This window comes from Ictalurus punctatus, chromosome 9 (genome assembly GCF_001660625.3).
Source record: "Ictalurus punctatus breed USDA103 chromosome 9, Coco_2.0, whole genome shotgun sequence".
NCBI lineage: Eukaryota > Metazoa > Chordata > Actinopteri > Siluriformes > Ictaluridae > Ictalurus > Ictalurus punctatus.
Window position 1 is genome coordinate 26,383,573 of NC_030424.2, and position 16,909 is coordinate 26,400,481.

The following is a 16,909-nucleotide window of genomic DNA, read 5'->3' on the forward strand; positions in this document are numbered from 1 at the left end:
CTACAAGCTACAAGGCTGACTAACAAGGCCAGTAAAATTCAGTGCCAGCACATTACCAGTGTATGACTAGTGTCGGTGTCATTATCGTTCTAAGAATGGACCACCACTCAAATAATATATTCAGGGACTGTAGAGGGAATATACAGTACACTATATGGCCAGTAATGTGGACACCTGGCCATTACACTCAAATGTGGTTCTTCCTCAAACTGTTGCCACAAAGGTGGAAGCTAATAGTTGTGTAGAATGTCTTTGTATGCGGTAGGATTACAATTTCCATTCGCTGAAACTAAGAGGCCCAAACCGGTTCAGGTATAACAATGCCCCTGTGCACAAAGCGAGCTCCACGGAGACATGGTTGGCCAAGGATGGAGTGGAAGAACTTGAGGGTTCTGCAAATCTACTGGAAAGCCTTCCCAGAAGATTGGAGGTTATTTTAACTGAAAAAAAGGGATTAAATCTGGGATGGGATGCTCAGAACGCACATATGGGTGGCTGGTCAGGTGTCCACGAACTTTTCAATTGTGGTGGTTTACATTTATGCTTCGGGTTTGTTTATATTTTGCAAAATAGACCCAACTAAATTGAATTTTTAAAAAAAACAAATAAAATCATAATAACCGCGTGAGTCTCTGTGCTTATCTCTAGCTGAGACTAATTATGAACTGGAGTGATGTAGCTGAGATTGAGGAACTGAGATCACAGACAGAATTCAGACCTCACACACCATGCTCACAGTGCAGACATTTCGACCTCTGTTTCTTCTCCTTAGTGTTTCTGGTTCATTTTTCATTTTTCAAAGATCCTGTTTAGGTCATGCATAATTCAGTTTTAAATCCGAATACAGATAGAGATACGAATATCTGAAGCACAGCTAGTGTCAATGGGTTACAACCCCACGTCCAACTGTAAGACTATTGCATTTTCCATTTGGATTGTGCACTAGATGCACAGCACTTAGCATGCACTTCAATGCAAACGAGATCATTCATAATGTGCATTTCGCAAGAAGTGACTAACATGCCTGATTATTAATTCAGAAGAACAATTGTCTCGAGAGGACGCGCGCTTGGCGACGCCCACTTGCAGCACATTCTGTCTGTTGGATAGCAAAAGACTTTGGTATAACGCTTTTACGCACTCGGGTGGGTGTGAGTGTATTCAAGCGATCTGGCAACCCGCCACAAGTCAGTCGTCTGGACGCTGTCACGCATAATATGTAGAGGACGGAGACGCTGAGCGCGAGAAGATGTCTGTGGAAGAGGGGCGCGCGCGCCCGGTGTCCAGACGGACAGCGGTGAAATGCATGTGGGCGCTTTTTCCTCACGTCGTGCTCATCCTCTCTCTCATCGGCTACGCCGTGCTCGGCGCCCTCCTCTTCCAGGTGCTCGAGGGACGCTCGAGAAACGACACGGATGGATACCGAAGTTTCGTGCTCGAGGTCGTCGAAACCGTGCGCAATCATTCCGGTATGAACGTAGAATACCACTTTATTTATTTCATTCATTAATAACAGCTGCAATCTCTCTGTTTCTGTCCTGTCGAGGTGTTCAGAAGATATTAAGTGATTATATCATTATATTTGGAGTTATTTAAGTAATTCGTTAGTTATACTACTACTACTGATAATAATAATAATAATAATAATAATAATAATAATAATAATAATAATAATAAAATGAATGTCAATTTTTTTTCTCCTCCTGATAGAACCTCATAATAGTCTCCTATAAGCTACAGTACACTGAATGTAATGTCTAACGAGCAAACTAAGGAAACCTTTATCCAGCAGCTTCAGGGAAAGTTGATCATATTGCTGTTGCATCACTGTGATCACTTCTAGTGCTGAAGTTTCATTGTTGTTTAGTTCTAAATGCTTTGCCGTTTGGTTTCACCGAATTAAAAACGATGAACTGGGAATGTTAAAAGCGTGTTTTGTTTTGTTTTGTTTTAACGACACTGAGCTTGTGTTGGATGTCCAGGCGAGTCTGAGGAGGTTCTCGTGGGGGCTTTAGAGCAGAAGATCAGAACGGACTACCAGGCTGTGTGGGCTCAGAGTTATGAAAAGTGGACCTTTTATGGCTCGCTCTTCTTCTGCTGCACCGTCTTCACCACTGTGGGTGAGGGAACACTCAAATTCTCTCCATCTCAATCTGTCGTCGTCGTTGTCGTCGTCGTTGTTTTCCTGTGCATGCTTTGCCAAACTTCTGTGTTAAAAAAGAAAAATGAGAAGGTAAACACTGCTAAAACAATGCAGCATTTGTACTCCAATAAAATACAAATATATATATATATATACATTTGTACTCCTATAAAATACATATATATATATATATATACACATGTGTGTGTGTGTGTGTGTGTGTGTATATATATATATATATATATATATATATATATATATATATATATATATATATATATATATATATATATATACACACAATATATATACATGTACAATTACACATAGCAGTGTTGCCAATATTATGGCACTTTACAGACAGTCTTTTAATCAGTCCCTGAATCCTGGCATGAAATCCCACTCGTGTGTCCATCTTGATAATAATAGTTTTTTTCATTACAAAATTGCAAGAAAATAATGTCCTGGAAAAGTTAGAAGATCTGTTGCACAAGGCTCCGAATACCCAGTACAGTCATCTTGCCGTCATTTATAACTTAATAAATCAGGATGTTTATTTCATCGTTGTTTCGTTTGCTTGTGCTTGATAGATTGAAGATGATCTCTACCTCTGATTAGTCTCTCATCCATGCCCCAAATCTGATAGAGGTACTTGTAATGGGACATTTATTAGGTTTCATTGTGGAATAATTGCTGCACCATTTTTAACTAAAATGCAATGACGCATCATTTGGAGACAAGAGAGAAAAGAAGCGATGTGTTAGGGAGTACCGCGTGCACAAAACGCATATAAGATGCAACAGGGGAAATTTTTCACACTGTACAGTCAGAACAAACGGTCTTTGAATGTCTGATCTGAGTTTCACATTAAACTGCTTTAGATCAATCTGAGACTCTTTCCTTCTCGCTCTGTCTCTTGCTCTAAGAGTGAGATTTATTTGCACAGTATATTGTGTACTTTGGTTATAATCGCCTATCATGAGCACACAGAGCCTAAGCAGGGCTACTTATACTGTAACCATGCCGACCACAGGAACAGCAGAAAGACAATACGTTAATATTTTCACAGACGGACAGGAGAGATGTTCCTTTTTTGAGGTAAAGTGGTTAGTGACTAGTACTAAACTGACTCGAATGTAGTCCCGTTCATTAAATTTACTTTGAGGAAGCATCACAGAAGAAAAGAAGTGAAACAGTGAATCAGCCATATTGATCGAATTCTTTAAAAATGAAACATCGAATTGCTTCAAAGGTTGGCTGAGTGATGCAAAAAAACAATAATAAGACCAATAATAATAATAAAAACAATTCATAAGAAAAGTTTCTTAAGAAGATTTAATTACAGTTCTGGGGAAAAGAAAGTACACCCTCTTTCGGTTCTTTTTTTATTTATTTATTTATTTTTTCCCACCTGTTGTCTAAATACTGGTTTACCTTTTGGGGAAAAATGACTACACATTGAAGTCTGTTTTTTTTGTTGTTGTTGTTGTTTGTCATATAAAGTACGAGGAGGCGGATGCGAGTGCAGATAAGCTTTAATAAAAAAGACATGAAGCTCTGAATACGAGGCGTAGAGATGAACACGAACGAGACAAACGAAATAAATGCAAAGAATGATAAAAACAAGACAGAGTGAGCGATGCAAAACGGAACTTAAATACTAGTGCTGATTAAACAAAAGATGTTAAACAGCTGTGAGTGTTCACGTGACATGCTCCCGCGGTGCGCAATGGCTACTGGGAAGTGTAGTCAAGCTCCGTATACATGACATTGCCACCTGAGCTTATTTGTTCGTTTATAGAAGAAGGACCACACAATTGTTATTTTGGCACTGGTAAAGACAAGCAGAGAACCTTCTTTGACTGTGCTGTGTATTCGTTGAGTCTCATGTGAGGGAACCTGGCAGTCCAAAGCCTCTGGGACAATTTGGAGAATCTGATTTTAAAGTCTACGCAGACATGGTCTCAGCCTCAGATGCTCCGGCGATGGGCCACAGAGTCGGATCTCTTATGTACACTTTTCTGGCCACAAGATTCAGAATCTTAAAGACTGCATCTCCATATACTTCCATGCAGCTGTTTCCTGAACCACGATGAGAATTTCAGAGCTCCAGACCCGGACTGAAAATCACTATACAGTTTATTTTTTAATTGCGTAAAAAGTTTTGTGTAAAGCGGTTAGATGAGAGTAGCAACGTTAATCTCATGCCGTTTCTCAAAGGGCTACGAGAAAAGGTGTGTGTGCTTAGTCATCTGCCACATCAGCGAAATGAACTCCCGCTCTCTTTTTGCGTTTACGGACAAAAAGTGCCACACTCTATCACCCGCAACGTTCAAATGACCACAGAAGAATCACAGATGATTTATAAAAACAAGATTAATCATTTATAAGGTCTTACAATGGAGCTGTTATCGCACGAGCAATCTAGTGACCCTTTACTAAACAGCCAATGTTCTGTCTTGTGCTCTGCGCAAACCTTTTGGAGGACACACTGACGTTCATTAATAACATTTCAACTCCGTCATAAAGCTTAAGCTTGTCCTCATTAGCACAAATCAAATCCTCATACATTCCATCCTCATACAGTCTCTCTCTCTCTCTCTCTCCACTTCTCTGTCTGTCTCCCTCTCTTGATCTACGTCTCTTTGCCGCTCATTGGGTCTGTTTTTTTCTCTGTGTCTCATGATGGGCATCATTTTAAAAGCATGTCTCCGAGGCTTCAGCCAACAAAGACTCAGCTACGGTGCTATTTCTGCTATAAACTGACACACCTGATGCAAATCATCAACACCATCTGAATATTAGATGCAGATGTGATAGATTTGTACAGACTTCCTTTTCGACATCCATCCGTGGAAAAGGAGCACTATACGATACCTCTGACCAAACTGTTTCGAGCCGCAGGTGGGCTACAGACAATAATTATATAACTACAAAATGTTACAACAATTAGGTGTACCTTGTAGACTGGCGACTTCCCCATGACATATGCACATTATGAGAAGTTTATCACCACACACACACACACACACACACACACACACACCATTGTAGCACACAGTTTAGCAAAAAAAACATTGGTTTAAATGGATTTTACACTATGATGCTTTTAGGAAAACGTTCCAAGAATGAAGAAGGCTAATGACGTCAAACAAGAAATTCTTCTTACATTCTGTCAATATGACTAACACACATACAGTGGTGCTTGAAAGTTTAAGAACCCGTTCGAATTTTCCACATTTCCGCATAAACGTGACCAAAAACATCATCAGATTTTCACACAAGTCCTAAAAGTAGATAAAGAGAACCCAGTTAAACAAATGAGACAAAATATTATACTTGGTCATTTATTTATTGAGGAAAATGATCCAATATTATATATCTGTGAGTGGCAAAAGTATGTGAACCTTTGCTTTCAGTATCTGGTGTGACCCTCTTGTGCAGCAATAACAACAACTAAACGTTTCTGGTAACTTTTGATCAGTCTTGCACATGGGCTTGGAGGAATTTCAGTACAGAACAGCTTCGACTCTGGGATGTTGGGGGGTTTCCTCACATGAACTGCTTGCTTCAGGTTCTTCCGCAATTTTTCTACTGGATTAAGTTCCGGACAGTGACTTTGACATTCCAAAACATTGCTAAACTTTATTCTTCTTTGACCATTCTTTGGTAGAATGGCGTGTGTGCTTACGGTCATTGTCTTCATACATGACCCAACTTCCTCTTGAGATTCATATCATGGACAGATATCCTGACATTCACTGGTATAATTCAGAATTCATTGTTCCATCAATGATGGCAAGTTATCCTGGCCCAGATGCAGTAAAACAGGACCAAACCATGATACTACCACCATCATGTTTCACAGATTGGATAAGGTTCTTATGCTGGAATGCAGTGTTTTCTTTTCTCCAAACATAACCCTTCTTATTTAAACCAATAAGTTCTATTTTGGCCTCATCTATCCACAAATCATTTATCCAGTAGCCTTCTGGCTTGTCCATGTGATCTTTGAACTGCAGACAGGCAGCAATGCTCTTTTCGGAGAGCTGTTGTTTTCTCCTTGCAACTCCTTGCCATGCACACCATTGTTGTTCAGTGTTCTTCTGATGGTGGACTCATGAACATTAGCCAATATGAGAGAGGCCTTTAGTTGCTTAGAAGTTACCATGGGTTCCTTTGTGACCTGGCAGACTATTACAAGTCTTGCTCTTGGAGTGATCTTTGTTGGCTGATCACTCTTGGGACGGGTAAGAACAGTCTTGAATTTCCTCCATTTGTACACAATCTGTCTGACTGAGGATTGGTGGAGTCCAAACTCTTTAGAGATGGTTTTATAACCTTTTCCCGCCTGATGAGCATCGACAACTCTTTTTTTTTTTTCTTCTTGAGATCCTCAGAAATCTCCTTTGTTCGTGCCATGATACACTTCCACAAGCATGTGTTGTTAAGATCAGACTTTGATTGAAAACACCCGACTCTAATTTCAACTTCAAATGAAAATGCTAATGCTAGAGGTTTATATACTTTTGCCACTCACAGATATGTAAGATTGGATCATTTTTCTTGATAAATAATGACCAAGTATAATATTTTTGTCTCGTTTGTTTAATTGGGTTCTCCTTATCTTCTTTTAGGAGAATCTGACGATGTTTTAGGTCGTATTTATGCGGAAATATGGAAAACTCTAAAGGGTTCACGAACTTTCAAGCACCACTGTAATGCAGTTGTGGTTTTGATCTTAAGACAGAGAAAGTGCACTGGTTGAGTTGGCTCAGTCTCAGGATTTTATGTCCTCATCCATTAGCCATGCGCTGCAGATGTCCATTAAGGGTAGGTTTTTTCGAGTGATTATTGGAGGATGAGAAGGAGAAAAGCCACTATTTACTCTCTCAGTTTTCATTAACTGTTAATCCTGGTAGTGGATCCTGGCAGCCTGTCCCGGGAACACTGGGTGTGAGGCAGGAACACAACCTAGATGAGACGCCAAAGCTGTAATGCTGTAACTGTTCGTTATGATTGCTCTGATTGAACTTTGTATTGGTCATGAACAGACAAGGATTTGTAGGTCTACTGGCAAAGCAGATCAATCCAAATTTAAAGTCCAAAAGCATGCAAGGGTTCATTCTAGACAAAGCAAACTCAATCACTCAAACAATCTGGTTCAAAAAGTCTTGTAGTGGAGGATTCTGGGAAATGTCGATTTTTACAGGTGGGGCTGACATGACAGTTTAATTAACTCTAGCTGCTCAGTGCAACTGATTTTAACAATATCCGGTCACATTATGCCAAATTTAACATCATATATTCCTTTATTCATCTTCAGCCATTTTTTTTTCCTGGTCAACACACACCAGTCCACTGCAGTGAACAATACACACAAATTCACGCCCTCATACACTCATACAAGGGCAATTTAGTGTAGCCAGTTCACCTACCGGCATGTTTTCATGTTGTCATGGGTGGGAGGAAACCAGAGAACCTGGAGGAAACCCCAGGAGGAGAACATGCACAGAGACTCCACACAGACAGTAACACAAGCTCAGGATTGAATCAGGGACCTTGGAGCTGTAAGGATGATACAATTCCTTTAAAAAAAAAAAAAAAAAAAAAAACTAATAACTTTAGTATTATTATCAGTATAACAGTTATCTGAAAAGACTATATTACATAGATTACATTTACAAAGAACTTTATGCTACTGTAAATTAAACAAGACCATGAAACAGGAGCCATCTTGAGCCTTTCCATCTCATCTAACATCTGACACCTACACTCGGTAATAATCAGAGTCTACAAACAGTTGTATCTGTTGAAGAGAGAGAGCACTTTAGTACTGGAAATGCTCTCATCACTGTCCTGAGGGGATAGCACCATACGGCATTTTCCCCAGTCTATTACACATCTGCCATCGGATTTTGTAGCATTGGCAGACGAACACCGTCACTAAGAGCTCATAACAGCTTCGCTTGCAAGTAGCAGAAACCTCAGAAGGAAGAGAAGAGCACAACTAAAAGCAAGTAAACTCACATTCGTTCATTCATTAGCTCTTTACTGGTACAGACACAACCACAGAGGTTAATGCCAGGGTTAAAAATTTCAGTGCAAACTATTTCATTGTTATCGAATTCAATTCAATGGAGAAGAAAACCTTCTTTAATGTGTGTAAAGTGTAATATAAGAGTTTTTTGTTTTGTTTTGTTTTGTTTTAAAATAGGGATGGCCTATAAAATCATCATCGTTATTAGTATCTCTCTACATTACTCTCTACTACTATATCCATTACTGATTCAATGAACGAGTTGTGTTAAACAACTTCACCGACCAGGTCTTAGAATGCAGAACTGGAGTTTTATTCCTCAAATCCTGATGCACTAATGACTCTAAAACTAGCAACACATGCCAACATACTTAAAAGAGGAGTACTGGCATTTAACCTTATTTTTATTCCCTTAAAGCACTGTAATGAAAGGATCAACACTCCCTGTTTGAGCCTTCATAAAGTTGCGATTCTTTAAATACGTCCTCCATGATGTACATCCTCTTACAGGATCTCTATGTGAATTTGACATGACAGCATGTCCCATCGAGACTGCTGTGTTTTTTTTTTTTAAAGCTAAGAGTTGTCACAGCAAATACTGACTTTGTTTAGTTTATTACTGTTTTCTGCTCGTTATAATATTTTATTTCATGTTGAAACATTACATTTCATTATTTCTGAAGGCATCTTTGCTTTACAGCAATTCTTTGCACGTGAGTAAGACTTTTGCAGAGTACTGTACATAAACATATCGTAGGGTTTTTTTTTGTTCTGTAATAACCACCACGTCTTTCTGTCTCAGGCTATGGAGAGATCTACCCAGTGACTAGGTCTGGAAGGGCAGCATGTATCATCTATGCCATGCTGGGAATTCCACTCATGCTGCTAGTCATTTCAGATTTTGGTGACATTCTGGCAATGTTCGTCTCCAATGGTTACCAAAGGTTGCACTCTTCCTGCAAACATGTTCTCTCTCAGCTGTGGAGCCTCTGTAGAAGCGGCCAAAACCGCACCCTCAACAACAGGATCTATAGTTCCAGTCAGGACATAGAGATGAGTAAACCAATGGACCTCCGTGACATTATGCTCACCCAGTCATCTGTTAAGCAAAGGTCCATCCAGTTTCTCAAAAATGTTGCAATCTTTGAACGCATCATCGCACGGGAGAAGTTTGGTCAGAACAGACCTCTGTCGCGCACGTGCTCTTGCCCCCAGCTCAATCAGATGCCACCTGTGCCTTTGGGCTTCAAGATGTGGGACTTTAATAACATCGGCCAAGAGATGGAGCGTTTGAATGTGCCATTCATGCTGATCCTGCTTGTTGTCTTTGCTTATATACTGAGCTGGGCATTGATCCTTCCACTGTGGGAGAAGCACTTAAACTGGTTCGAGGCTTTCTACTTCTGCTTCATAACACTCACAACCATTGGCTTTGGTGACATTGTACCCAAGCACCCCAAGTTTTTCATGCTGACCTTCCTCTTCATCATCACAGGCATGGCCATCATGAGCATGGCCTTCAAGCTGGGCCAGTCACGCATCAGCAGCTGTTACCACCGCTGCATCGGCTGCCTCAGCTGTCTCAACTGTCTTGGCATGGGAAAGAAAGGCAAATATAATATTCAGGGCAAGTGAAGTGGGAAACATTTGAAGGATCCATGCGTAAAGTAAACAGATTGTAATTGACTAAAGATTCCTTTAAGGTTCCTTTACCTTTTGCTCATCTAATTTAGCGTACTGATTTTCATTTTCAGTGCTTGGGCTTCCACAAGCTCCATGGAAAGTTGTAGATCGTTGAGATGGACAGTGGATGAATTATAAGTATTTATGATGCATGAGAGTGGGCTCCATTTCAGCTTTTCACATTTCTCTCTACTGAATACTGGAGATTGTTGGAGTACTATGGAGAGCTGCATATCAGATCTGCCAGTGTGGTGAAAGAGACCAAACTGGACTGGTTTGCAGTCCTGCCAGTGTTTATGTTATTTTATTTGATCACAAACTGATTTCTTTTACTCTTTTTCTCTGTTGCCGTTTTCATGGTCATGAAGTGGTAGAGCAGCACCAAAAGGGCTTGTGATATTCACCAGAGTAGAGCCAGAACTCATTTTGGTCCAAAAATGATATCAACCTAGTCTGTCTTAGCATAAACACAACGCCGAACAGTATTTTCCTGACCTGGAGCAGACAGTCCCATGTCTTACAACATAGTTTTGTAGATGTACACTCTCTGCATCCCCTAACTTCAACATAAACAGCAAATACAAATAAAACAAACTCAGTTGTTGCTACCCATCTTTATAAAAAATACTCTTTTTCTCCACAGCCCATTTTTAGACTCGTATCACTTGTGTGGATGTTCAGAGAACTACAGAGAATATACAATATAACACCATGATCCTTTGCCTTATTCTTGCTTTTGCTATGTGATCGTGAACAACAGTGTTTTAGATCAAGCACAAATATTGTAGTATGCCTGATTTATTCATTTCCATTGTTTGGACCCTGAGCAATGTGTGTGTGTGGGGGGGGGGGTTTACAGAGTGGTAATAAAAAAATCAAAGTTCATGTACCAGGACTGGGGCGTTGAGCAGGTCCCTCTATGTCTACATTGCATGTTATCAGACCTGGAGGTCACTTCACAATGTGCCAAATGAATTCAAATGGTTTACTGGTGCTCAAACCTGACAACGTGATGATTAACAGTGCAGAATGTGCAAAAGCTTGGCGCTCCAAGACTGAGTATATGCACAATGTGTTACAGTTTGATAACCCATATATCCAGATACCAAGGGAAAAAGTCATTTTATGTGACATAAAGTGATGAGATATAACAAAACCGATGGTTTGTTAGCCTCTAAAAGGTGAAAAATAAGATGAAACCTGAATTAAATCAGTCGTACTAGCTTGAGTAATAATATTCCACGTATACAGAGGTTAGAATTAATTCTGTATAAAAAGAAGCAGCTCTTTCTAGTCCAGCTAATACAGTGTGACACTGCATTTGAATTGCATCAAAATACCTGTTGTGTAAGAACAACTTGATATTTGAAATAGGAGATTTGGTTAATCCGGAGCAGAATAAACACTTCAACTGTAATATACAGTAGCTTTGGTTATGCTATATCCTTTACCGTGTGAGGCCCACGGAGTGAAATTACGAGAACCATCTCAGCCTTTGTCACATTCAATTCGTCCCGGCCGTTTATTCATATTGACAGTACTCGATGGGTTGTGAGTAATAATGTCATTTACTAACACACTCATTGTTCCAAGATGAGAATAAAGTACAGTAGGCTAAGATCTGATGTGAAACTGCTCAGTATTTCCACATAATGTACAGTCTTGCAGATCTCGAAACATCGACTTGGCTTGATTATAAGACTTGATTCGGTTTCAGATTTCTTGATGAACTTTCAATTTGCATAGAAATGACATCTCACAGAGAGTGCATTTGATGCGGGTTGTTCTTTTCCTATAAACAACTCACTTTCTATGAACCACACGACGCAACTGTAAATGAAAGGTATTCTGTTATTGTTTCACTGGCATCAGAATGCACGTATTCTGCTTCATCTGACCGGATCGATTCGATGCATTTATTCGACTGAGATGGCTTCTTGTGAATGAATGTTGAAAATGTATGAAAAAATAAAATGAGAAGAAAGTGTTTGTTTCAGTGTGTTTCAGTTGTTTCGAGGGCAGCAGAGGTTCGACATCTCCCCTTCACTTTGTCTTGTCGAGTAGAAGAAGCCGATGGCGTAAATCAGGAGCGCCCAAACTTTCTGTGTAAACATTATGAATTATGAATTTTCTGCGAAGCCAGGCCTTGACTACTTTTCTTTTTTTTCTTTTTACAGATTTATACTTGTAAATCCATTTTAAATAAATGTTTTGACGTATTTCCACATTCGTTTTCTTCATCTCCTCTTCTTTTTCCCCTGAGCCAGAGTCACTTGATGTAGTCAGGAAAGTTGATGTAGGGGGACAGAAAAACTTGTCCATTTTTATTGCTAACTTCCTTGTGGCTTGTTGCACTGTGACTCCCAGTAGTTCGAGTGATATTCATAATATTCATCTGTCAAATAAATTAATAAAACACAAGAGGAGACTGTGAGTTTCCTTCCTGACCCTATCTTTAAATCAAGTGACCCCACATGAGGTCACGAACCCTAATTTGGAAACCTCTGATGTACAGTACTGTGCAAAAGTCTTAGGCGCCCTATTTTTTTTTTTTTTTGTACAAATTTACAGTTATAGATTTTTATTCTATGATTTCTACATTGTCGAGTCAGGACAAAAACATATTAGATGTCTCAGCATTAGTTTTCCAGTGTAAAATTGAATTTTACAGAAAAATGCTTGTATGTCAGTAAAGAAAGCAGCATTTTCTTTTCAGAAAAAAAAAACATATAACATAATGAAGGTTGATGGGTTTTGCTGCAAAAAGAAGAAACAAGTGTGACAGTCAAATGTCCAGAATAAATGTGTCTGGTTCGGAAAGGTATCAGAACACACAGTGCATCACATCTTGCTGAGTATGGGGCTGCGTAGCCACATGACCAGTCAGAGTGCCCATGCTGACCCCATCTACCACCAATAGCGCCTACAGCGGGCACATGAGCATCAAAACTGGACCATGGAGCAATGGAAGAAGGTCGCCTGGTCTGATGAATTTTCTTTTTCATCATGTGGACGGCCAGGTGCGTGTGCATCTCTCACCTGGGGAAAGAAGGCAAACCGGCGGAGGCGGTGTGATGCTCTGAGCAATGTTCTTCTGGGAAACCTTGGGTCCTGGAATTCATGTGGATGTTACTTTGACACGTACCACCTACCTCAACACTGCTGCAGATCACGTACACACCTTCATGGCAACGGTATTCTCTAATAGCAGGGGCCTCTGACACACTGCAAAAATTGTTCAGGAACAGTTTGAGGAACATGACGAAGAGATCAAGGTCTTGACTCGGCCTCCAAATTCCCCAGAGCTCAGTCTGACCGAACGTCTATTGGATGTGCTGAACAAACAAGTCTGATCCATGGAGGCCTCACCTCACACCGCAACTTACAGGACTTAAAGGATCTGCTGCTAACGTCTTAGTGCCAGACACCACAGCACACCTTCAGAGGTCATGTGGAGTCCATGCCTCAATGAGTCAGAGCTGTTTTGGTGGCACAAGGACGACCTACACAATATTAGACAGGCGGTTTTAATGTTACGGCTGATCGGTGTATTTCCTTCCACGATTCTTCATCTGTATGTATTTATTACTAATGCTAGACATCAAACCATCAAATAACATATTCTTTCACAATTTTACACTATTTCTGAAATGCATTTTTGTTTTATTTTGATGAAATGAAAGCGAAAATAGATGGGTGTCTATAGTTATTCGAAGAAGCTGAGATGAGAGGCTAGGACATCAATTTCCTGATGACTTGGACGTATCCTTACTCACACACGACTTTACAAATCTGATTTCTTTCTAAGCTTTGTGCTGTTATAATAACACCCAGAGAAGTCAGCTCAGCCGCATAACTCTTTATTCCTAGCACATGTTGTTGTCAGCCTACACAGTGAGATGTTGAGAATGATTCTTGCTCGCCAGTTTGCACTTTTGATTTCCTGCAAGCACAGGCTATGCCTAGTAATTTCTAGAGTTGAAAAACACCATAACCCACACTGTAAAGAAAAGAATATGAAAATTCAGGTGAGCTTTTTATAGCCAACTGTTGACGGATTTGCAAAACGAGCATTATCTTTTGCACCCAGCATGCATTTTGAGAGGGGAAGAAAAAAAAAAACAGAAAAAACCACATCCTGTTTTTCACCCTTGATGCATTTTAGTACTGAATCATAGCAAAGCTCAATAAATGAGGCTCCCGGGAGGGGGATTTACTGTACCTAGTTCTGCTGAATATACAAATAATAATAATAAATAGCTTGTATACTATACGTAATGTACCTGAAACATCTATTCATAGACTAAAACATAGATTTAATCTAGAACTCGTTCGAATGGCTTCTCATGACACGCTGCATTTTGTGTTTTATTAACTTCAAGAGAGAGGAGAAAAATAGAGGCCTATTTTTTTTACAGAGGGAACTCAGGGCACCAGTCGGGGTACACCCTGGACGAGGCGCCAACCCATCACAGGGCACAATCACACACACGTTCACACACTGCAGACAATGTAGAGATGCCAATCAGCCTACAATGCACATCTTTGGACTGGAGGAGGAAACCGGAGTACGTGGATTCAACCCCCAAAGCACGGGGAGACCATGCAAACTCCACGCACACACAGGGCGGAGGTGGGATTTGAACACCCAACCCAGGAAGTTCAAGACAAACGTGCTAACCACTAAGTTCTAGTCTTAAGATCATTGGAGCCAGTTAGGTTAGTGTGTGATGTAGATCAGGAAGAACAGAAATACTATAAAAATATGCCCTATAGTGTTTTATTCCTGACTTCAATCATAGACAGAGGTGAAGATAGACATTTTTCAACAATTTCATGTTGTAGTACTGTGTCTTAATAACTAAGAATCTTACAAGAAGTTACAAGAATTACAAGTTACAAGAATTAATTTTTTATTATTATTATTATTATTATTATTATTATTATTATTCAATCAGAGTTTGTCTTCCAGTAGATTTTAATTAAATGCCAGACTCAGAATTAGCACCCTTAGATCTTAAACTCACCATTCTTATGAAGTTATAAACTGTTCCTGGTCTTCTTCACTTGAGAGGTATTGAACTTCCAGACATGTTTACCATAGACATATATATATATATATATATATATATATATATATATATATATATATATAGAGAGAGAGGGGGGGGGGGGGGGGGGGGGGGGGGTTCCATTCATACTGCTGTATCTTCAGATACCTGTCCATGATCACAGGGGTCTCATGCCAAATACCCTTTTTCATTTATACTGCTATACCTTCAGATAGGCCTACCTGTCCGTCATCACAGTGGTTTCATGTGTGAAAAATACTATTGTCATGAAATGTTTGTTTCATAAAATGTGGAGGATAATTGTTAGCGTTGGTAAAATGTGAAAGAAGTACATAAAGGTTATTCGCTCACACTTATTCTCTAATACACAAGTTCCCAACACTGGACCTGGAGAGCCCGCTGTAGGTCTCTGCTCTTACACACCTGATTCAGACTCGGCTAATAATCAGCCCTTCCTGTGTTGAAGTGGATGTGTTAGAGCAGGGAAAATACTCAAATGTGCACGACAGTTCTTCAGGACCACACTGGGTAAATTAAATAACGCAAATATAGAATTGGGACACTAGATGGCGGTATTGTAAAAGTGTGTACAATAATCAGCTTCCCCTTTACCATGTACCAAAACCACCCATCCCCACCCCTCTACCATCACCCACAATCAAAAATGGCTATGTTTCCATATGTTATCAAAATATCTTCTGATTTTTTTTTTCTTCATAATACAGTAAAGCCTTTCAACTAGCAAAATAACACTTTAATGAATGCTGTTTCATCATAGGATTGATTTTAGCACCCCCCCCCCCCCCACACACACACACACACACATTTGAAATGAAAGTTTTTACTAGACAGTAGACTATTGCAGTGCATTACATCAATATTATCAATATTTATAACCACCCTTTACATGCTTTACCATGATTTACAAGTTCATCAAATTATAGCTCCTTCGAATTATAACTGCTGTTCACACCAAAACCAAAGCTCTCAGTAGTTTAACACCTGATTCGAAAGGATTGTTCGACAAAGTCATTTTTGCTTTCTATAATTTACTTAGCAGATTATAGTTTAACACCTGGATGACTACGCATCTTATAACAGTATTATAACTGCACAGAAATAAACAGTAAGTCGGTTAATTGCACAGCAAAATCACCAGTGTTGATTTAACACCCACAGTGTTGAATTCACACCCTACAGGGTTTATATAAGTCCACTGGACTCAAATAAGCACTCTGGGTGTTAATTCAACACTAGGGATTTCACTATGTGGAACAGTATACTGGAATTTGCCTGATAAGTGAAAGTCTAAAGTTATGTTACTAAACCATTAGTGGAACTGCTTTGGAGAAATAACATGACTTCATTCATGTAATCATGAATGAGGTCAGCACGACTTCATGCTGACCTCAAAAAGCTTGAGGTAAGTAAGTATACTGAGAATGTAGCTACTGATATACAGATATAACTGATTTACAAAAAAAAAAAAAAAAAAAAACACACAAAAGAAACCATCACAGAAATTCTAATGAATTCCACTACAAATACCATTACAAACCAAATCAGCTAACCATTAAAACCATTACCATGGCCATTATTGGTTCTTAATGGTATCCACTAGATATTACATGCAATCAATAAAAGGCAACAAATTACCAGTAGAGACCCACAGGGACCATTACAGTTTCCATTAAAACCAATACAATTCTCATTATAACCATTAAAACCATTACACATGCTATGAAGGTTTCTATTGTTTGTTTGTTTTGTTTGTTTGTTTCAGCAGGGAGATATAACCTAACTGAGATACAGATGTAACGCACTACTGCACCAACATTATTATCATAGATTCTCAAGACTCATATGATCAACTTGTCAATTAAACATGGTCAATTGTGGAAAAAAATGGTATGCCCTGCTTCTTTAGAATATGAAATAAACGGTGTAGATGGTCAACAGTGAGGATTTCAG

At 39.4% G+C, this 16,909-nt stretch overlaps 1 protein-coding gene across 1 annotated transcript; it reads left to right on the plus strand.

The window, feature by feature from the left end:
- Nucleotides 1-1,078: 1,078 nt before the first annotated feature.
- kcnk18 (potassium channel, subfamily K, member 18) lies at nt 1,079-12,091 on the plus strand. Its single transcript, XM_017477114.3, has 3 exons — nt 1,079-1,469; nt 1,983-2,120; nt 8,986-12,091. The coding sequence occupies exons 1-3, from the start codon at nt 1,250-1,252 to the stop codon at nt 9,816-9,818; spliced, it is 1,191 nt and encodes a 396-aa protein (XP_017332603.1). The 5' UTR covers nt 1,079-1,249; the 3' UTR covers nt 9,819-12,091.
- Nucleotides 12,092-16,909: the final 4,818 nt, after the last annotated feature.

Excerpts from the sequence above, each read along its gene's own strand:
- kcnk18 (XM_017477114.3), top strand. The coding sequence starts at position 1,250 with ATGTCTGTGGAAGAGGGGCGCGCGCGCCCGGTGTCCAGACGGACAGCG. Across the intron at positions 1,470-1,982 it reads AACCGTGCGCAATCATTCCG|GCGAGTCTGAGGAGGTTCTC; the intron begins GTATGAACGTAG and ends TTGGATGTCCAG. Across the intron at positions 2,121-8,985 it reads CACCGTCTTCACCACTGTGG|GCTATGGAGAGATCTACCCA; the intron begins GTGAGGGAACAC and ends TTTCTGTCTCAG.